Source organism: Bos javanicus, chromosome 1 (genome assembly GCF_032452875.1).
Source record: "Bos javanicus breed banteng chromosome 1, ARS-OSU_banteng_1.0, whole genome shotgun sequence".
NCBI lineage: Eukaryota > Metazoa > Chordata > Mammalia > Artiodactyla > Bovidae > Bos > Bos javanicus.
In genome coordinates, this window is record NC_083868.1 from 1,343,661 (window position 1) to 1,366,605 (window position 22,945).

General features: G+C 46.7%; 1 protein-coding gene across 4 annotated transcripts; it reads left to right on the top strand.

Moving 5' to 3' along the window:
• Nucleotides 1–9,720: 9,720 nt before the first annotated feature.
• On the top strand, nucleotides 9,721–16,519 carry KCNE1 (potassium voltage-gated channel subfamily E regulatory subunit 1). 4 transcript variants are annotated; one of them, XM_061394800.1, is made up of 3 exons: nucleotides 9,722–10,007; nucleotides 10,987–11,081; nucleotides 15,813–16,519. In XM_061394800.1, exon 3 carries the CDS (start codon nucleotides 15,863–15,865, stop codon nucleotides 16,250–16,252), a length of 390 nt encoding a protein of 129 aa, XP_061250784.1. In that variant the 5' UTR covers nucleotides 9,722–10,007; nucleotides 10,987–11,081; nucleotides 15,813–15,862; the 3' UTR covers nucleotides 16,253–16,519. The 4 variants fall into 4 exon arrangements, with proteins under 4 accessions (XP_061252307.1, XP_061253121.1, XP_061250784.1 ...); XM_061395612.1 differs by having other exon boundaries at nucleotides 15,817–16,519; XM_061396323.1 differs by lacking the exon at nucleotides 10,987–11,081 and having other exon boundaries at nucleotides 9,721–10,007.
• The last annotated feature ends 6,426 nt before the right edge of the window (nucleotides 16,520–22,945 follow it).

Below are 22,945 nucleotides of genomic sequence, written 5' to 3' on the forward strand. Positions count from 1 at the left end.
CCACAGACACTTAGGGTTACACCTCCCCCTGCCTCACCTATCCATCCAACCCTTTCAGTGAGGTTGTTTTATATGTTTTGAATACAGTTAATTTCTCTTGTCACAGTCTGCATTCCTTTTAGATTTCCCCCAACTTCTAAAATGATTTTTTAAAAACTTGCAGTCATTAAATTTCTCTTTGTTCCATAGCTTTTGACAAATGCATACTATCTTGTATCCACCATTACAGTCATTTTATTGCCCTAAAAGCTTGCTGCTGCTGCTGCTAAGTCACTTCAGTCGTGTCCGACTCTGTGCGACCCCAGAGACGGCAGCCCACCAGGCCCCGCCGTCCCTGGGATTCTCCAGGCAAGAACACTGGAGTGGGTTGCCATTTCCTCCTCCAATGCATGAAAGTGAAAAGTGAAAGTGAAGGCGCGCAGTCGTGTCCAACTCTTAGCAACCCCATGGACTGCAGCCTACCAGGCTCCTCCGTCCATGGGATTTTCCAGGCAAGAGTACTGGAGTGGGGTGCCATTGCCCTAAAAGCTTACATTACAACAATTTTATTGCCCTAAACCGCCCCCCATGGTATTCACCCTTCCCCTCTTGCTCCTGAACCCTGGTACCCACTGATCACTTACTGTGTCTACAGTTTTACATTTTCCAGAATGCCATATAACTGGAAGCATACTCTGTGCACTCTTCTTATACAGACTTCCTTTACTTAGCAATATGCATTTAAGAGGCAAAAAATTAACCACCACATCATAATGTTAATATATACTAATATGTTAATTATACCCACTGATTTTCTCATATTATACTGTGTTAAACCAACCTGGCATTCCTGGAATAAACCTACCTCTACTATGATACAGTGCTTGTTTTAGAATTGCTGGATTCCATTTGCTAATATTTCACCTAGCATTTCTACATCTATTTTCAGAAGTAATATTGGTTGTGATTTTCTTTTTTCCTTTAGTCCCTTTTTCCATGTGGTTTGGCATTAGAATATTCGAGGTTCATAAAATGAGTTGAGTTGAGGATTTTTGACTGTTCTTCATTTGAGATTTCTTTACATGTTTCAGAGTTTTGATTTTTAGGTTTGTTTTTATTCTTTTCATTTTTCTGCCCACCTGCCTCCACCCCATCCAACGAGGCTCTCCCTGATGATCATTCTGTGATAGCTTTTCCCTGGACTCTGGGACTTCATCCTGGATTTTATCAAGGTAGTTTGGGGTTTCTGACCCAAGAGATTGTAGACATTTGCACCATCGTGAGACCAGTATATGACTATGCTTAGTTTTTAGCTAGGGTTCGAGTCTTCAGCCTCATTGCCCCAGACCCTCATTCTTCTAAAATCTTGGGCTCCAGAGAGTGTAATCCATGATTTCTTTTTTCAGGGCTCCCCGGAGTTCCTGACTTAAGCCATGTGCCTGGTTCCTGTCTGCCCTCTTGGGTGTGTTTGTCTTGTGTTTGTCCCCCAGGGTTTGCCCCATCAGTTTGTCTCGTTGATTTTAGACAAAGAGCCCAGTGAGTCAGAGGCTTCTGGCAGTTTTCTTCTGCCTCTGTTGAGCCAGACATCTCTTTTTAGCTTTCTATTTTTACACCTTATCTGTCATGGCTCTGTGTTCAGAGCAAAAGGATGGATCAAAGCAAGAGCTCATTGAGCTGTCCTGTTCAAAACACTCTTTCCTATCTTTCTTATTTTCAATTTACTGTCTTGTGGCCTAGGAATTTAAAGAAGCTATTTGATTTCATGACACCAATGCAATGAGTCAGGTATTATTATCACCTTGAATGACAAATGAGCAAAGCAAGAAACAGAGTTCAAGTGCTTCACTTCAGGTTGAGTGAACGGATGGTTACCTGTGAGCCTGTGCATCACATTTTATCAATACTTTCTATCACTCTTGCTATCAAGAGAAGGAGAACACTGAACAATCACGGCATTCATTAAAGACAACTCCCCTGACCGATTTCTCAAAGCTTTGATACCTTGAGCATTTTGTGATTTCAAGAGTAGTATCAGAGGGGAAAACATCCCAGCTGCTGTCACAGCACTGGATTTTAATTTAGATACTGTCATTTCCACTTACTCCACCCATTTATCTGTCTTGTCTGAATTTCCACGCTCCAAAATTCTCTTCTATTCCATTCAATTCAGCAAATGTTCACTGAAGCTCTGTCATGCTCAAATACTACCAGGTGATATGGTCTGGTCTGTGACTGGCCCAGAAAGAGACATCCCCCAAATCATGGATAGATGTTGATGTTCAGTCACTAAGTGGTGTCCGACTCTTTGTGGCCCCATGGACTGCAGCACGCCCGGCTTCCCTGTCCTTCACCATCTCCCAGAATTTGCTCACATTCATGTCCACTGAGCCCGTGAATAGATGAATATCGAGTCCACAAATAGATGAGCAACCAGTTATCCATTCAAGAATTATCTAGGCATCCCTCTTCCACATGCCAAGCTCCTTGCTGGTTGCAGTAGAGAACAGAAAGGCAAGTCCATCGGGAGAGCCCATCCTTCTGGAGCTTGTTGCTGGAAGAGAACTGGTAAGGTCATTGATTACTGATGCCAAGCTCCTTGCTGGTTGCAGTAGAGAACAGAAAGGCAAGTCCATCGGGAGAGCCCATCCTTCTGGAGCTTGTTGCTGGAAGAGAACTGGTAAGGTCATTGATTACTGATGAGGGAGGCAGAAAATGACAAGTGGCAAAGTGGACCTTGCAAGGACAAAGGAAGAGGGGTCAGATTCGACCAGGAGATCAGCCCAGAAACTCTTGCGAGACTCCCGGTAAAAGTTGATACAGGCTGGCCTTTGGTAGAGGCTTCAGAAATGAAAGGAGAAAAAAACAGTCCCGAGATCACTAAGAGGGTGGAGGACCATGGTCAGAGGTGATGCTCTGTTGCTGCTGGAACCTTCAAAGCCATCCTCAGCAAGGAGAGAAGACTGTTTCTGCTGGGAAGTCTTTCTGTGTGTTTGGGGGGGATGTGGGGAAGGTTAGCAAGAGAAAGGATATTTTCACTCTAATCTGCAAGGTGAGTGGATCTGAACATACCATTGACTGAATGCCCTTCAACCTACCCATAGAGGAACTCAGTAAATACTGAATTGAACTGACTAGTCATCCAAGGAGAAGATTTGGTTATTGATAAAAATTGTAAGGAAAGGAGTCTGAGTTCAGACTAGGACATAACTTAGAATAATGATTCAGTTTCAAGATCAAGATTGTTATCAACCAACAAGGACCTACTATACACCACAGGGAGCCATACTCAATATTTTGTAATAACCTATAAAGAGAAAAGAATCTGAAAAATAATATATAAATACAACTGAATCACTGTGCTGTATACTTGAAACTAGCATAATATAAATTGACTTTACTTCAATAAAAAATATTTTAAATAAAATGAACAAAAAGTTTAAAAGTTAATAAATGAAAGATTGCTATCCAAATCTTTTCACTGTTTACAAAGCTTGCGCTTAAAGGTATGTTGGAATTTGCCTTTCTAAAGATTTCCTTTGAATATTTTCCCTCTCATTCCCCTTTGAGTCATGCCAGATACCACTCTTGACTTCTTCACTTATTCCTTCAATTCCCATGGAGGACCCACAGAAACCCACATGAATCTAGACTTCCAGGCTGAGGTCCCGGTTGAAATAACACAGAAACCATGACAATGGCTGTGTTAGAAAGGACAGATCACTTCTAAAACAGTGACCTTCACACACATCCCCAGAAAGGCTGCCTATGCTGATTTTAAATTCAGGCTTGCCAATGCCCTTCCATTTCAGGCACTTTGGCCACAAGAGTGCTTCTGTGTTATCAGGAATTGGAGGTACACCAAAATAATCTCTGACAGGCAAAGAACTGAAGAGATGCTAATCTCTCTCCTGCATCTCCTTGTTCTTTGGCTGAGTAAAGCAGCCAGCACATTGCTACCTTTGTGATCTTAAATCCACAACATTTAAAAGGATTAGACATATGTCAGTGTAAACTGGATGGACGGAGTCTTAAAAAAAAATAAACACGAGGGAAATGTTTGTATTCAAATGTCAAACACTTTATGTGTCGATTTAGTGCTCTTTCTTAGCCATAAATAACATTCCAGGCTGTAATTAATTTATCCATGTTCCTATCAGCCCAGCATTATTCCAGGGCATAAAGGGGTGGAGAAAGGCGGGGTGGGGGTGGGGGGTAAACCAATACTGTTATTTCTTTTGGAAAAGCTTTCTTAATTGGACTTGTGTTCTTGTCATAATGAGGTGAAGGTCATTATTTGTCAAATGCAAGGGCAGCTGTGCTGCCTGGATTCGTGGGTCTGTAGCCAAACATGTCGTCCTGTTTGGATGACTCAAGGGTGACAAAAATTACTGCAGGTGCCCCAAGACCTGGACAGCTGCAGCTTAGTGAGTGTTTTAGTGGATGATCTTGCCATCCACCCATCAGGCAACATTCAGTGGAACCAGTCACAGTACCACCCCATAGAATTAATGCTATAGAATTGAATTTGTTTTATGGGAGAGGCAGTCCCTGCTCTAAATCCTAATGTAACAGCCACGAATCACCCAGCATATCAGGGTCTGCAGAGGTATAGGGAAAATATTGCCCATGTGTGCCTTTGGGGTGAGGGTTGGGGAGAGTCATAGCTTTTCTCAGATTCCCAAAAGAATCATGAAAATTCAAGAACCATTGCTCTGAAAGGATAAACAGAACATACTCATCAGTTCAGTTCAGTTCAGTCACTCAGTTGTGTCCAACTCTGCAACCCCATGGACTGCAGCACACCAGGCCTCATGTCCATCACCAACTCCTGGAGTTTACTCAAACTCATGTTCATCACATCGATGAGGCCATCCAACCAGCTCATCCTCTGTCGTCCCCTTCTCCTCCGGCCTTCAGTCTTTCCCAGTATCAGGGTCTTTTCCAAGGAACAGCCAGAGAAAAGGCTTTTGCAGAAACTTTGCTCTGGAAGGACCTAGAACAGAAGAGACAAACTGAATACCCACAGAACTAGGCAGGACATTCCATAATGTCCTGGAAGCAGGCAGGCCTGCTAAGTGTCCTTGTTAGTAAAAGTGTTAGTCAGTTCATGTCTGACTCCTTGAGACCCCATGGACTGTAGCCCTCTCCAGGCACCTCTGTCCATGGAATTCTCCAGGCAAGAATACTGGAGTGGGTAGCCATTCTCTTCTCCAGTGGATCTTCCTGACTCAGGGATCGAACCCGGGTCTCCTGCATTACAGGCAGATTCTTTACTGTCTGAGCCACCAAGGAAGCCTCAGGGAGAACACAGAGTTTGCATTTTTCTGGAAAGGGGCTGTGCCATTAACTCCTGTCACTTGAGGTTCTGATAAATACGGGCATGAAGTTTCTAGATCCATTGGGTTTGATGAGAGAAGCCAAACGTCTAGATCTTTAGTATAAGAGCTCTCAATTTTTTTAATTTGAAAAACCAATTCAAAGTTAAAGCAAACAAACAGACCCTCTGCCTGGAGGCTTGAACTGGCCCGCATTCCCTCCTCTAAGGCCTTTGCAGAAGATCTGGGATTTGACCAAGTCCTGAACCCCAGTTGGAGGATGATCATCGACCTGTGGTTTGGGAAGCTGGAAGCAGAGGGCTGAACCCGAGGAAGGGTGTGAGGCAGGGGAAAAGATGGGCCATGCACAGAGGGGCCCACGTCTGCTGCTCCAGGAGCTCAGAGGAGCAGAGATGTGGGAAATGAGGTTGGGGAGCTGCAATGGCCTGTAGGCCCCAAGCAGGCTGGGGATGGTTTCTTTTTGGACCAGGAGCATCCCTTGAGAGGGTGTTAGGAAAATGCTGCCATTGGGAAAGATGCATCTTATGGGCAGGACTCCCAAAGAGGAACCCCAGGGGAAAACTGAAGCTGGCCTCCTGTGACCAGATGAATCAGATGGGAGATGTCGGCTACAGGAAGAGGGACAGATAAGATGTGAGCGTCTAGTGGCCCGCAGAGGAGACACGAACAGGTTCACTCATCTGTGAGGGATGCTGACATGGCTGGAGCAGCTCTGGGTGGGTGGGGGGGAGTGGTGTCAGGTCCCAGACGGCATCACCAGGCTCTCTTCCACCATTCTGCATCTCCCCACCTGTCACCAGAGGCAGGAGAGGGACTTCAATGTCCTCCTCCTCCTCCTTGTCCTTCTTGGGGGGAGGAAGTATTACAATTTCAGCACAATGCAGCACCCAGGTTGTGCCCTGCAGCTGCTCAAGAAAAGTTGCTGGCTTTCCAGGCGTTCTTATTGAGAGGTGAGAGCTGCACCTGGGGATAGTAGCAGCCCTGGGGGAAGGGTCAAAAAGCAAGAAGGAAGGGGGCCTCAGGGGAGGGAATGTCCCCAGGTTAATGCCGGGGCATCTGGATGCCCATGGGACTGCAGCCAGGGGGAACAGAGCTGTCTGCATGATGCCAGGCTCCATATGTGTATCCAGGGTGAGTTCCAACGAAGACGGTCCTCTCTGGTGAGGGTGGCAGTGTGTGGAAAGTGTTGGGAATGTGACCAGGCTCTCCAAGCTGTGATCTTGCTCAGAAAGAATGAGAAGTGGCCGGAGCTCTGGCCTCGGATGTCCTCTGCATTGAGGTGGAATGCAGGAAGAAGAGGAATAAACCCACTGAAAGGAGAAGGCTCAAGTCTGTAGACCTTCTTCCTGAGACCAAGAAGAAGGGAGGAGGTGAAGAGCCAGAGGAAAAAAAATAACGAAATGACTCAAGGACTCTGCAGCTCTGTTGTTAAGATTGTTTAAGGCCAGTCACACCTGTTAAATGGGAAGAGGCAAAAATGAGAGCGTAAAAGAAGAAGGAAAGAAAAGAAGCCACTTCAAGTTCGCCAAAGGCGACAAAAGACACTCTTTCTCATCCGTAATCATGTTTTATCATTACAAGCAGGAAATGACAGCAACAGCATCACCAGCAAGAAAATGACTCATCACAGGTGGGATGGAGAGAATCGGAGTGAGAAATAAGGACGTCAGCATTCATTAGAACTCTGCGCTTGCCTCCACACACAGCGGAGGCTACTGTGCAGCAGAGAGAACTCACCCATCACCCAGCTACTGTGCAGACTCTATATTTGTATGTTTGGAAGTGTCTTCAAAAAGGTATTCTGTGAATGGCAATATTTTTTTTCCCACGACTCTCAGCATGCAGGATCTTAGATCCTCCACCAGGAATTGAACTTGGGCTCCCTGCAGTGGAAGCAAGCACAGGGTCCTGAGTGGGGATGTTCTTATTTCTCTCTCTTATTCCATCCCATGTGTGAGGAATTACTTTATTGCTGATAATACTGTCAAAGGTTGAGACATCGCCCCAATCCCTGACAAGGAGGGGTCTCTGTAGATGTTCTGGGGTGCTCCATCCATGCATGCTTACCTGGTCCCCAGGTTATTACTGAAAAGGGGAGCATGTAAGTTCAAGAGGACAAAGAGTTTTGCTTCAATGATCCATTTTTTTCCTTCTTGGTATGGAGTTCTTTGTGAAAAGGTAAGCAAAAAAAAAAAATACTACATACATACAGCATGACCTTGAGGGAGTAGAATCTAGGGAATTTTCAGATATAGTTTATGTTTTTTTCCTAAATATTAAAGAGTATAGTTGCTACAAAAAAAAAGGAAAGGAAAATACAGAATGGTATAAATATGAAAATGAATCCAATGGAAGCCATCAGTAGCAGATAATTGTGGTATGCTATCTTACAGTCTTTTGAAATAATGCAAAGAAAGTAGGGAAAACGACTAGACCATTCAGGTATGACCTAAACCAAATCCTTTATGGTTATACCATGGAGGTGATGAATAGATTCAAGGGACTATATCTGGTAGACTGAGCACCTGAAGGACTATGGACGGAGGTTTGTAACACTATACAGGAGGTGGTGACCAAAGCATTCATAGAAAAAGAAATTCAAGAAGGCAAAATGGATTTGTGATGAGACCTCACAAACAGCTACGAAGACAAGTGAAAGGCAAAGAAAAAATAGAGAGATATGGCCAGCTGAAATATCAAGGAGAAATAAGAAAACCTTCTTGAATGAACAATGCAAAGAAACAAAGGAAAACAATAGAATGGGAAAGACTAGAGATTTCTTTAAGAAAACTGGAGATACCAAAGGAACATTTCATGCAAAGATGGGCTCAATGTACCATTTAGGGTTTGCATTTTTCACTTAACAGTACAAACTATTTGTAAACATTGTCCCCCACGTTGTTACCAGCTATTTGTAAGTATTATGCTAATGACCACATACAATATTCCAGTGTGTAGGATAACATTCTAAAATACCTACCATAATGCAACCACTTTTCTATTTTGAGACACTTAGATTTTAGTTATTTAAAGTAAAGCTGCAAAGAACTTTTCTAAGCATAAAGCTATTCTACAATTCAGATTCCCACCATAGAATAGATTTCACACAATATAAGTGCACATCAAGGCCATGGACCCTTGAGGACTTTCCAGAGTGGCTGTATGGGTTTAGACTAGCAACCATGGTGCAGGGTAGTGCCAGCTTCACTTGTACCCACTGGGCTGCATCCTAAGGTGCCACACCCATTGGACCACTTACCAGAGCCTTCAATGGGGTCCTCCCCAAGAGAATTCCCAGGTGGAGGCACAAGAAGTGACTGGCATCCCTGAAGGCTTTAGGCGCAGGAGAAAATGTCTTGTATCTCTAGGTCAAGAATCAAATTTCTCTGCTTCCTGCCTGCAGACTGCAAGCCTGGACCTTGTTCCCTAGCACTTTCAAGGGACTGTTATTTAGGAACTGCCCCTCTCAAGCTGGTCTCCCCCACCACCTCCAGGCTAGTGGGCAGCTGCTGGAAGATTTGCCTGGAGGTTACTGGGGCCATGGCTTAGTTTTTGCCCCTGATGGCCCTAAAGTCTGTTGCCCACCACCTCAGGAACTTTGGGTCTGGGCTGCCAAGGCATGGATGGCTCCAGTCACACCTGTGCACCCTCCTACACTGCCCTCCTCCCATCTGTCTGATCCACAGATGCACCCCGAACTCAGGCCAGGACATCTGGTCAGTGGGTGCTCAATAAAAGCTTGCTGAATAGGTGCATGGCCACTAGTGGGTTTCAACTGATGCTTTTGAACTGTGGTGTTGGAGAAGACTCTTGAGAGTCCCTTGGACTGCAAGGAGATCCAACCAGTCCATTCTGAAGGAGATCAGCCCTGGGATTTCTTTGGAAGGAGATCAGCCCTGGGATTTCTTTGGAAGGAATGATGCTAAAGCTGAAACTCCAGTACTTTGGCCACCTCATGTGAAGAGCTGACTCCTTGGAAAAGACCCTGATGCTGGGAAAGATTGAAGGCAGGAGGAGAAGGGGATGACAGTGGATGAGATGGTTGGATGGCATCACCGACTCGATGGACATGAGTTTGAGTAGGCTCTGGGGAGTTTGTGATGGACAGGGAGGCTTAGCGTGCTGTAGTCCATGGGGTCGCAAAGAGTCAGACACGACTGAGTGAACTGACTGGGTACAGTTAACAAGGGTCAGCTGGAGTTTTGAAAAGCGTCCTTGAAGTGATTGTTTGGAGCTGTTTGCAAAGGAGTTTAGTGAGTGCCTGGCCGAGAGTAGGGGGGGTCTCTGGGACTGACTTCTCTTGGCCACTGCGGTTTCTTGTTTGCCAACTCCACCCCCAACCTCCCACCCCCAGGAAGGTCTAGCCGTCTGGTGTCCTGCTGGCTGGCAGTTCTAATACAAACTCTCGGCGGACTCTGCGCCTACTCCGAGTGCCAGAGCATTTGCTGGGGCTAAACGCAGGGTGAGGAGAATCGGGGTGACCCCGGGGCTGGACCGAGGTGTCCTGGGGGCCGCGGGCTTGGCCGGGACGCTCGGGGGATGGGGCGGGGCGCCCTGTGACTCCGAAGGCCCCGCCCGCCCCGCCACGCGCTCCCTGGCCGAGCGCGCTGCCTGCCGCGCGGTTTTCTGTGCCCTGCGCTCGTCCTGCGCGGACCCCGCTGCGCACCCGGCTCTCTCCGCGCCCCAGACCCGGTAAGTCAAGGGCTCGTGCCTCCCGGTTTCTCGCCTGGCGGCGCGCGATGCCCTAAATCGGGCGACCCTGAGGGGAGAGTCCAGGCACAGGGTCTCAGCCCCTCTGGGCTGCTGCGGGTGCCCCAGGCAGGGGGCACAGCGACCCCCTTGGAAGGCAGAGTAGATGACCCTGGCTCATGCCTTCTTCCCCTCTGTCCTCTTCACTTCTAGAACGCATGCAGAGAAAAATCATCTCAGGGTCAAATAACAACTTTCCCCCGTTGTTATTAAATGACAGTCGTTCCTGTAGAAAGTTGGGGAAATACTTAAAGACATCCAAAGAAAACTAAAACCGCCCACGATCTTAGCCCCCGCTTGGGTTCAGAGACCTCCAGATCAGGCAAGACGCATACACACCGGCCTCAAAGGGGACTTTTTCCTTTTGGGGGACCAGAAAAGTTCTTGGGCCTTGGCATGTCCCCAGGGAAAAGGCATGGGACACGGAGAACATTACTGATATCTGATCTTGATTTTAAGTGGGGGAAGCCTGGAACTTTTAGAAGAAAGTTGACCTGGTACCAGTCACCTGTTATGTGCCCAGGCTATCAGGTGCTAACCCACCCACCCAATCCCCATCACTCCCAAGCTCCATCCTCGATTTTTTTAGACTGCTGTACCTGAACTGACCGTTTGAGTCCCCTTTCAGGTTAATAAAGAGCTTCCAGCTCCATAAAGGAAGGGCTTGTCAATAACCACAGCTGTTACTTATGGTCAGGATGATGGGGAACTTTGCTGTGGTCGGCCACTGCTTTAAATCATGTGATCAATAAATTGCCAGCAGGTGCAGTGGACTCTGATCTATGGGCTTCTAACCGGGGTGCAAAACCCTTCGGCTTGCTCTGGTCTGTTTCATGCTGCCCATCAGAGATGAGCTGAGGTTGGGTCTGATGAAGTCAACCTTGGTTTCCAGAATATTCAGGTTATCTCTGGCTTTTGATAGGTTCTTAGGAAGTGGATTGTTTTGAAAATAAAGTACACCGTGAAGACCTCTAAGGGACTCGCTTTTGTCATCTCAAGTCTCTGAAGGCAGAGCTGGTGAGACAGTTTCTGTGTGTTTGGGGCTTTCTGGGAGTTGAATGTGACATTTACTTACGCAGGTATTCACACATGCATGCCTGCATCTGTGAATATTTACTCTGTTCCTGCCGTATGCCAGACATTGTTCTAGTCTTTGGGGTACATGGGAACAAGACAGGCAAAGATCCTGGCCCTCCAAAGCCCTCCAAAGATAGGGAAGACAAATGATAAACAATGAACACAAGAAACCAGAAAACTATACTGAGTGCAGTTGATAAGTGCTATGGAAAAAGGCAGAGTAAGTTACGGGAAATGGAAGGGAGGAGTAAAAATTTTGCTGTATTGACAATTACTGATGGTCTTAAACCTTTTTAGGAAAAGAAGAGTTGCATATATATATATATATAAAGCTATATTAATATTATATATAATGCATGCTATATATAATATAAGATACAACTATATTAACATCAAGTTTAATATATAAAATAAATAATGCTAACTAACTATACATAAAAATAATTTAAATTTTATTACATAAGAACAGACTACATTGAAAGAGGTTTTCATTGGGTTACCCACTAAGCTCCTTCCAGTGTGAATTCTACTTTATTGATTATTTGCTCTTCACATTCATGTCGTAGTTGATTGCACTTTCCTATTTAATTCAGCAAACCCTTACTGAGTCATTCTGGAGATGTGAGTGAGGTCAAGGTGAACAAGACAGTCTCTGACCTTACTGAGCCCCCTGGAAATGCACAGAAATGTCTACAAAGGATTGCAACACAACTTAGAATCTGGGCAGTAGAGACAGAGCACTGTAAGGGCCCAGAGTAGAGGAGGGGACTTCTTAAAGGGGCTTCACCAGTTGGCTCAGACATGCGCTTATGGTGGACTCATGGAATTTTGACAATCAAACACGGGGGTCTCACCTTTTTTGCAGAGAAACCAGCGAAAGTAAAAGACAGGAAAGCTGTGGGCTCATTCCATGCCTCCTTTAAACCCTGTAGTACAGTCAGGGAGAATCCCATTAACCTCAGTTTTTAGATGAGGAAACTGGGGCTCCCCGAGTTCATTTAATTTGCTGCAGGTGAGATTCTTCCTTCTCTGTGACTTCATGTGTCCTCCCAGAGAATGCCCTTCCATTCTCCATGCCAAAAGGCTCGTCTTTTTCACACACAGAGTTTGACCCCGTCCCTCTCATCAGCTCCCTGGTTCCCATCTCCACCCTTCACACCTCAGAGTTCCTCTCTGTAACCCGCAGAGAGGTCTGAGAAGCTCTTGGTCCTACGACCAGACTCAAGAGCCAGCAGGGAGTCCTTTTCCAATCTTTGAGGGCAGTCGGATGTCATGCCTCTGTACAGGTTTCATCCTGATTTTTTGAGACTATGCGAGGGAAGGAGGTAAAAAGCCCAAAACAAAGCCAGCTGACTGCCTGGAAGGGTCTGAGCCCCTGTTGGCTTCTTTGCTGCCGAGAGGCAATTTGGACATTCCGTGTTCAGCCACCCAGTCATGTCTGACTCTTTGTGACCCCTATAGACTCCAGAATGCCAGGCTTCTCTGTCCTTCACTATCTCCTGGAATTTGCTCAAATTCATGTTCATTGAGTTGGTGATGCCATCTAACCATCTCATCCTTTGCCACCCTCTTCTCCTCCCGGCCTCAATCTTTCCCAGCATCAGGGTCTTTTCCAATGAGTCAGCTCTTCGCATCAAGTGGCGAGAGTATTGGAGCCTCAGTTTCAGCATCAGTCCTTCCAATGAATATGCAGGGTTGATTTCCTTTAGGATGGACTGGTTTGATCTCCTTGAACATAGTGTTGTGATAAAGATGAAAACAGTTGACAGTTACTTCCAAGGAAAATTGGAAATTTCTCACCGAATTCTTGACTCAGTAAGATCCTGTTCACCCAAATGAAGCTTATCCATAATTGTTTGTCCCTAGTTCTGCTTCCTGAAGCAAATAATATTGATTTCAAAACTGGTTGCTCTTTCTAGGAAAGGCTTAGGGAATGCTGTCAAGCGTGACGGGAATGTCACCCCCATCCCACCGCTATGGTCCCCGGGAGCCTCCTGGTTTCACTAGAACTGAGCCAGGGCTGGAATTTGTATCCCTGACCTTCCTCCTTCCTGGACTCCACCCCAGAATCTGGCCCTTTCAGCAGAGAGCTTGGAGTCAGCCACAAAAGCCCTTTCAGTAAACGCGTAGGAAAGGGTGAGAGGTGCAGTGCTGGGAAAACTGCTCTAAAAGCCTGTTATCAGTGCTGATATGTGACAGAGCCGGAACTCCAGGGAAAAATGCAGAAGGTGAGGCCTGTGCTGGGAATACAGTGACATCACTTGCTGCCCCCGCTTCCCCCTGCTACAGGGGGGCAGTGCCGGAGGCCTGCTTGGTCTCCATTTGCAACTGTTCAGCTCATCCCAGCAGCCCACAGTCATGAATCCTGAGTGAGTCAGTGGACCAGAAGCCCTGGGACTAAGCTTTGAAAAAAAAAAAATTGCACTAACCTTAACTGGACAGCAAGGAGATCCAGCCAGTCCATCCTAAAGGAAATCAACCCTAAATATTCATTGGAAGGACTGATGCTGAAACTGAAGCTCCAATACTTTGGCCACCTAATGAGAAGAGCTGACTCATTGGAAAAGACCCTGATGCTGGGAAAGATTGAAGGCAGGAGGAGAAGGGGGTGACAAGATCGGATGTTGGATGGCATCACCGACACGATGGACATGACTTTGGGCAAACTTCAGGAGATGGTGATGGGCAGGGAAGGCTGACATGCTGTAGTCCATGGGGTCTCAAAGAGTTGGACATGACTTAGCAACTGAACAACAAACCTTGATTAGGGGTAGTGAGACCCTATGAAAGGTCTCAAACCCAAGCAGAAGCAGAAACTTCTGGAACCAACCCTCCCCTCTTTCTGGGCCCAATAAGGCCAGTTTGAAAATGTTCAGCACAAGCTGAGCATCAAGCTGGTTGTGTTTGGAGTTGGTTCCTGCTTCCTGCTTCCTGGTTCCTGCTGCTTCTGCCTCCTCCAGCCCCATATTCCCTGAGCGAGATACAAAAAGCTGTGGTTCTCCCTGGTCCAGGAGAGGGTTCATCTGTTGCCTATTTAGATCAGAAGCCAGTCCCCACTTGGGTAGACCCAGTTTTATCTGATACAAGTGTCTGGCTTCTCAGTTTCTTTGAGCCTAAATACAGATCCACCGTCTCTCTGCAAGATCCGGATAACTCCCTTTTCTGTGCTAATAAAATGTGAGTCCATGGCTAAAAGATTAAAGTTTATGGGTGCATTTTTAATAGGAGACATGACTTCAAGCAAGTCAGCTCACCTCTATCCAGCCCAGTTTTCTATAAAGTTAAGGTCGTTGAATCAGCTGGTCTCCAAATCCACTGGAGTCCAGCAGTCTTAACTGTGGCCACCAGGCAGTGCTTTGGCATTATAATGGATGTGAACTTAGGGAATGGGCCACAGCCCCCAGCAGTCGTGCAGATTAGGTTCTGTGTCATTTGTACCGTGCTGATTATTAGAGGATGTTGCCAAGCTCATCGTGTGACTCATTATGCAAACACACCATGAGACTCAGCAGGCAAGCCTTGGGGGCACAGAATGCATTTAGCAAAAGTGATACAATAAGTGTAAAGTCAGAAGAGACTTTTCGTTAAAAATAACAGCATTGTTATTTGAAAGGCAGTTAATTCACTTGGCTTTTCTGGTTTGCCACCAAGTTCTGACAGGCTCAGCAGAGATGCCAGCGTGAGTTCAGATGGGGGCAGCTAGGTCACGGTGATGACTTAGGAATTTTTCTCCAAAACTCCTGTTCAGGTTGTATGATGGATGCACAAGACTGAAAAAGAAAATCTGAAAAGCAAACAAGATTAGAAAATTATGCTATGAAATTTCTATTTCTCTTCTTAGAAAGTTCTTCCAGGTATTCAGGGAGCACAATACACTGATTGGTCAGTTTCCTAAGGGTTAGGGTTCTCAATCACGGCTACCAAGTAGGATCACCTGGGAAGTTTGGAAAAGTCGCAGTGCCAGACAGGAACCCAGGCCAAGGGTCTCTCTTTCTCTTCTTTACAAGGCCACTGCCTTGTCAGATTAGGGCCTTACCTTCAGGACCATACCTAGGTGCTTCAGTGGTAAAGATTCCACCTGCCAATGCAAGAAACCCAGGAGACGCAAGTTTGACCCCTGGGTTGGGACAATCCCCTGGAGTGGGAAATGGCAACCCGCTCCAGTATTCTTGCTTGGAAAATTTCATGGACAGAGGTGCCTGGCCAGCTGTAGTCCATGGGGTTGCAAAGAGTTGGACACAACTGAGCGACTGAGCATACATGCACAACCTTAATTAGCTCCTAAAGACCCTACCTCCAGCCACATTAGGGGTTGCAGCTTGAACATATGAATTGAGGGGGACACAGTTTGGTCCATAGCACATAAACTAAAAGATACACCTATCACAAAATATGTGCATTCAAGGAGCTCTTCCTGCTGATCACCTGCAGTGACAGGGGCTGGAAATGGTGAATAGAAATAAACGTGAATCAATTAATCATTTGACCCATCAAGAGAGGGCACTGTGCAGATCCCAGGTGGCACATCCCATAACAGATGAGTGTGGTTAGGGTACGCCGTCACTGGGATTTTTAAAAAATCTGTGTGGTGTGTGTGTGGTGGTGGTGGCTGGGGTGGTGGGTTTGGGGCCAGTCCATATTTTGTGATTTCAGGTTGCACTTTTCTTTAAGACAGTTTTCCTGGGAAGTTTACCCTCCCGGAGTGAAACCTGACTCTCAGGATGATCCTGTCTAACGCCACAGCCGTGACACCTGTGCTGACCAAGTTATGGCAGGGGACGGTTCAACAGGGCAGCAACACGACTGGGCTGGCCCGCAGGTTCCCGGGCCATGAGGACGGCAAGCTGGCAGCCCTCTACATCCTCATGGTCCTCGGCTTTTTCGGCTTCTTCACCCTGGGCATCATGCTGAGTTACATCCGCTCCAAGAAACTGGAGCACTCCCATGACCCATACAACGTGTACATTGAGTCCGACACTTGGCAGGAGCAGGACAAGGCGTACTTTCAGGCCCGGATTCTGGAGAGCTGCAGGGCATGTTACGTCATTGAGAACCAGCTGGCTGTGGAGCGACCCAGTGCATACCTTCCCGAGATGAAGCGGTCGTCCTGACCCCAGGACCAGTCAAAACTGGACAGAGCCTCCCTGATGAGCTGATTTTTCTAATCACATGTTCCTTTTTTCTTTATTGTATGAGTATAATTGGGGTTTTTGTCTATCATAAGGGGTGAAAGGGTGATTTAATGTCACTATATTTCTAAAATCACATTCCTTCTATAATAGATTGTCAGTCATTCCCCAGTATCCGTGACTGCCTTGTTAATTGCAGCAAAATCCCTGCAATCATGGCCTCTGAGAATAAAAGCCATATTTCCCTGACTCCCTTGCAGCTAGCAAGGTCATGTGTATGAAATTCTGGCCAGCAGAAGGGGGAGTGATGAGTGCAGTTTCCCGGTGAGCCTTGAAAAGGAAAGGATATGTCTCCCAGCCCCCTTTCTCCTTTACCACTGGCTGGGACATGGATGAGGTGGTGAGCCAGCTTTGAGTCTGGAAAAGGACTGTGTTTTCACAGATGGCAGAGCAACAGGAGTCTGGGTCCCTGGGCAATGGCATGGGCCAGGGTCTGGTCAATCACCAGCTCAAACTTCACAAGAATGGGAAACCAACTCTGATCTTCCTTAGCCACTGTCATTTTGGTTTCTGTTAAAGTAACAGAATGAGCTTCCCTAGTGGTTCAGTGGTAAAGAATCTGCCTGCAGTGCAGGAGCCTCAGGAGATGCAGGTTTAGTCCCTGGGTTGGGAAGATCCCCTGAAGAAGGGCATGGAAATCCACTACAGTATTCTTACCTGGAAAATTCCATGGACAGAGCAACCTGGTGGGCTACAGTCCATGGCAAAGAGTGGGATATGACTGAAGCAACTTAGCATGCACACACAAGTAACAGAATCAACATCCTGATGAACACACCTTTCTTATGGAACTGAGACCAAAGGCATAACATTTCCATATTTGTCACAAGCATGCTTTCCCCCTTGTTACAGGACATCCTTTTCCCTTTTTACTTGTACCCTCACTACAGAGGCTCCATCCTCTCTATGCTTTCCTGCTTCCCACTCCTCCCTTATGACCATCCTACACACACACAACCCCCTTCCAAAACACACAGACACAGGCTCACACCCACAGGCACACACATGCACACAGAAACACACACAGATACATAAGGACACACACACACACACACATTTCCTACTCACGTAACTCAATCTCAGTGCTGCAGGATTGAGATGCAGTAAAAAAAAATAATCCCACTTCAGAATGTGTACCAAGGTGGAAGGTTCTCAGGTATCATGGTAGGAGGGATGGTGGCACCCACCACCTCAAGATCCCTGGGAGGGACTTCCCTGGTCATCCAGTGGCTAAGACTCTGCATTCCCAAGGTAGGGGGCTGGAGTTCACTCCCTGGTCAGGCAACTAGATCCCACATGCCACAGCTAAGACCCAGAGAAGCCAAATAAAGAAATAAAAAAAAAAAGACCGGGGGGAAGGTGTGGGTGTGGGCAGGGGGCAACCCAGGGGACTGGGGTGGCAGGGCCTTTTGAGATGATGTGCCCACCACAGTTGAATTGTGTCCCCCTCCCCCCTCCAAAGACACCTTCAAGTCATAACCCCTGCACCTGTGAATGAGACCGTACCTAGAAATAAGGCCTTTGCAGATGTGATCAAGGAAGGTACGGTCATTGTTGTTTCATCACTAAGTCATGTATGGCTTTGCAACCCTCACAGACTATAGCCTTCCAGGCTCCTCTGTCCATGAGCTTTGCCAGGCAAGAATACTTGAGTGGGTTGCTATTTTCTCTATAGAATCTTCCTCAACCCAGGGATTGCACCCTTCTCTCTGCATTGGGAGGCGGATTCTTTACTGCAGAGCCACCAGGTGGACCCTAATCCAATATGGCTGATGCCTTATAAAGTGAAATGAAATGAAGTCACTCAGTCATGTCTGACTCTTTGCAACACCATGGACTGTAGCCTACCAGGCTCCTCCGTCCATGGGATTTTCCAGGCAAGAGAACTGGAGTGGGTTGCCATTTCCTTCTCCAGGAGATCTTCCCAACCCAGAGATTGAACCTGGGTCTCCTGCATCGTAAGCAGATGCTTTCCCCTCTGAGCCACCAGGGAAGTTTTTGATGTCCTTATAAGAAGAGGGAAATTCAAGCAGAGACTGGGTGATGCAGCAGCAAACCAAGGACAGCCAAGGACTGAGGGTCATGCCCAGAACCTGGGCATGGAAGGACTCTCCCAGACAGCTTTTAGGGTAAACGTGGCCCCTAGACACTGTGCTTTCACACTTCAGGCTTCCAGAACTGCAAAAACAAGGGGTTTGTACTGATTGAAGCCCCTTAGGTGGGGTTAGTTTGTTCCAGCAGCCACCCCAGCTCGGGATAGCGTGTTCCTCTTGGCTCTTCACAAGACAGAGATTCCCTTGGACACTTCCCTCCCAACTGGAGGATAGGGAAGGAATTCAGGGGTAGGGGCAGATGGTACCAGGGACTTGCTCATGGCAGCAGAAAGATACTCATGAGCCTAGCTGAGAAATTCACAGGACATACACCCTTGGTCTCAGCCTTCTTCCCCAGAGGTCCTGGGTCACCTGCCCCGTCCTGAATACTTGCCTGCCTGGGCATAAAGAGGATGGAATCCTTACAGAAAACATACTTGTTAGAAACCTGCATATAAAATAATAAAAATAATATAAATATTTATGTTATAATAAAAATAAATAAATGCACATAGTATAAATTCGAAGCAATACCCAAGGATTGCAGGTCATCCTCAGATAGACCATTGGTACCCAGTCCTTGCTTCATGTAATAGACAGTGATTTCTTCGTGAGCTTGAAGGTGGGGTTCCTGACGGAGCATCTCTGAGGCGGAAGCCTGGCAAGGTTACTAGTCTCCAAGAGGAGTGGTTATTTGCATCAGAGTACTTTGAAAATCTAATGAAAACCATGATCACCCCCCTCCCCACCCCCCCGCCAAGTTGCACACAGACACATTTTTACCCACCATCTTGGGGTTCTTGGGCTGCTGGAAGCCCACCTGTGATGGCTGGTATCTCCAGCCCCATGTGACCGCCCTGCTGTGACAGACACAGATGACCCCTAGTGCAGGAAAGCAGGCTGAGTGTGCAGGTTTGGAGAGGGACCCAGAGCGCACGTGGTCCACAATGTGACCCTCAGCGGCAGGCAGACTCGGGGATTCCAGGCACACAGAATAGTTGTTTATCACCGGTTCACGTTCCCCAACTGAGATTCCTGCCCCATTTAAGGCAGGATTCCTACCCCATGAGCTATAGTCCTCCCCGTCCTTGAAGGACCAGGCGTTTAACTCACTTCCCCATGTCCATCAAACCTCTTATAAGCCACACCGTGTTCAAATGCTTGTTACCAAATTTAAAATTTTGCTTTAACATGCATGGAGTGCTAACTATGAGCCAGGCACTGTTCTGAGCTCTTTAAAACCAGAATCTCAGTGTTTCATATGCAATAGTTGATGTGTCCATTGGATAGGACAACAGGTGTTTTGTGATAACAACATCTTTTAAAAAAATTAGAGTCTTTTAGCATGATCTGTGGTGTGTGTTCTGTTAATAGCATTCTGATACTTTTTAAAAAGTCAATGTGGGTTCTTGGGGGTCTCTGCCCAGGCAGCTCAGGGGCTCTGGAATAAGGAAGTGTGATTGCCTATGGATAAATTCCCATCGACACCCCTGATCCTACAGCGAGAAAGCAAAGGAGTAAAGTCCCAGGTGGAAGACTCCTTTGAAGGGAGGGTTGAGGCTGTCACTGGGTCCCAGGTATTCTCAGCCAGCCAGAAATTCAGGCAGAGTCTCTCTCTCTTTCTTTTCTTATTGTAGTTGATTTATAATGTTGTGTTAATTTTGTTGTACAGCAAAGTGATTCAGTGTTTATATATATATATATATATACATACATACATACATACATACATATAGACATTCTTTTGGACTTCCCTGGTAGCTCAGCTGGTAAAGAATCCGCCTGCAATGCAGGAGACCTGGGTTCAATCCCTGGGTTGGGAAGATCCCCTGGAGAAGGGCATGGCAACCCACTCCAGTTTCTGGCCTGGAGAATCCCATGGACAGGGAAGCCTGGTGGGCTGTAGTCCATGCGGTTGCAAAGAATTGGACACGACTGAGCGACTAAACGCAGCACAGCACAGACATTCGTTCACATGTTGTTTTCCATTATGGTTTATCCCAGGATGTTGAATATAGCTCCCTGCATCTATAGTAGGGCCTTGTTGCTTATCCATTCTATATATAAGAGTTTGCCTCTGCTAACCCCAAACTCCCAGTCCATCCCTCTCCCACCCTCCTTGCCCCTTGAAAACCACAACTCTGATGTCTACATCTGTGAGTCTGCTTCCGTTTTGTAAAAAACTTCATTAGTTTCATTTTTAGATTTCATATAATAAGTGATATCACAGAGTATTTGTCTTTCTCTTCCTGACTTCATTTAGTATGATAATCTTTGGGTACCTCCGTGTTGCTACATGGAATGAAAGAATGCCGCTTAATTTCTTTTTAGTGATTGAGTAGTGTTCCATTGTATATATGTACCAAATCTTTATCTGTTCATTTGTTGGTAGACATTTAGCTTGTTTCCATGTCTTGGCTCTTGTGAATAGAGCTGTTATGAACACAGGGGTGAATGGGTCTTTTTGAATTATAGCTTTGTGTATGAGTTTTGGGCAGAGTCTTGGTGGACTAGCTGGTTTTTAAGAGAAGTTGGAAATCTGGATACTATTTGAAATCTCCTGATTTTTAAAGGTTGGCAACTAATTCAATTTTTTTAAAAAAATGTGTAGGCCGAACAAAATGTGCCCTTGAACTGATTCTGCTCAAAGACCCGCTGACGTACAACCTCTGCTTTGAGGAGCAAGAATAGCCCCAGGCCAGCCTCACAGCACACTTGATAGAAAGCTGAGTCAAGGAGACTATCCTGCCTCTGCAGGGCTGCCCGCCTGGGTGGCAGAGGCAGGCAGGATCACTGGCGGCAGCTGACGAGGCGTGGTCCTGGCCATGGACCCTCAGAGCCCGGTCCCCATGATGAGGGACACTGCATCGAGCTGTCTTCACTGACACCTCCCATTCGGATGCCAGGACCCTCACTCTCTTTGGTATATGGTGGTGGTTTAGTCACTAAGTCATGTCCGACTCTTGTGACCCCATGGACTGTAACCTGCCAGGTTCCTCTGTCCGTGGGATTCTCCAGGAAAGCATACTGGAGTGGGTGGCCATTTCCTCTCCACTCTTCTGTATAGAAGAGGGCATGATCTCCAGCTTTGCTCTGTAGACTCGGAACCAGTTGTGGAATTCGCCCTGAAGAAGTGGACCCACTCTATGAGCAGACAATTCAGGCTTGTGAGCCTCCTACAGGACTGAGGACTGACCGTGAGCTGGGCTGCACTAGCCAATTCAAAGAATGGCAGGGCATCTCACCTCTGCAGGGGGCACCCAGTCTGGCTGGGCAAATGGCCCCACATTAGGTATGACGTGTGGTTCACTGGACAGTCGGCTTCGGAGAACAAGCTCCCTGGGGCTTAACTGGACCACAGCTCTCACTTCCATGCTGGGGAAACCGAGCCTCAGCGAGGTTCAAGGACACACCAAGGCCAGCAGGAGGTGTGTGCTTTCTTAACTTCTGCCCTCGCTGACCAGTCAAGGGCTCCTAGGAGCCTGTGAGGTGGGGAAGGAAAGAGGGGCCTCTGACTTTATTCTTTTATATACACTAACTCTACTCTATCATTTCTTTATGAGATATCATTTGGTAATATGAGACAATTTACTCTCAAAAATAACCCCAATACCATCTGTACAGTATACCTAAAGGTCTGCTTAGACAAGACAGAATATAGTCCAGCATGTGGGTTGGGACATTAAAAAAAAAAAAAAAAAAAAAGCAGACTGAGCCCCAAAGAAGGCAATTGCAAATTCTGATAATATGACTTGAAATATTATCTTTGCACTGGCTTTGAACTTCAGCCTCCCCTGAGGATACTATAGTAATTCGATAGCAGCCATCACAAGAATTAGAAGCTGACAGGCAGAGAAAATTGTTATGGATTCCACAGTCTTTGAATCTCCAGGCAAGGCTGTGTGGAGAACAGGTTAATGGCTGTGACTCTCTCCCGGGGGACGCCAGGTCTTAAATCCACATCAGTAGATGGGTTCGCTCTGGGCGCACAAATGCTGGAAAAAAAAAAAATGAGACGTAAATACTAAGTCAGATTAAGGGAGGTAACCAAAGGCTATGAGGATTTGAGAAGAGAAGAAACGTACCGAAAGTGAAGGATGGATTAATAATGGGTAAACTGGTAAATTCTTTAACTGATTCCTTGGATATACAAATCTAAATGCAAATACCAAAAGGAGTCAGGGAGTTAGAGTCACTGGGCCCTCTGTTTCCTTGGTTGTGTCTACTTAAGGCCACAGGTATCCCAGTTATTTCCAGAAATGCTGGGTTTTGTCTGCGGGCCGTGGAGGAGGGCGCTCTGGGTGTGTCTGCCCCCTGGTGGACGCCTTGAGAATTTCTCAACGCACCGGGATCCCGGGAGCCAGGTTGGGGGCCAGGTTGGGGGCCAGCTTGGGGCCCGCTGAGGTCCTCCAGGTGGGCTTTTAGACATCTGCAGGAAGCTAGATGTCCACTCACTTGTCAAGTCCAGCGGGACGGGCCCACCGTGGTCATTATTATGAAACAAGAGGGAGAGAGACAGAAG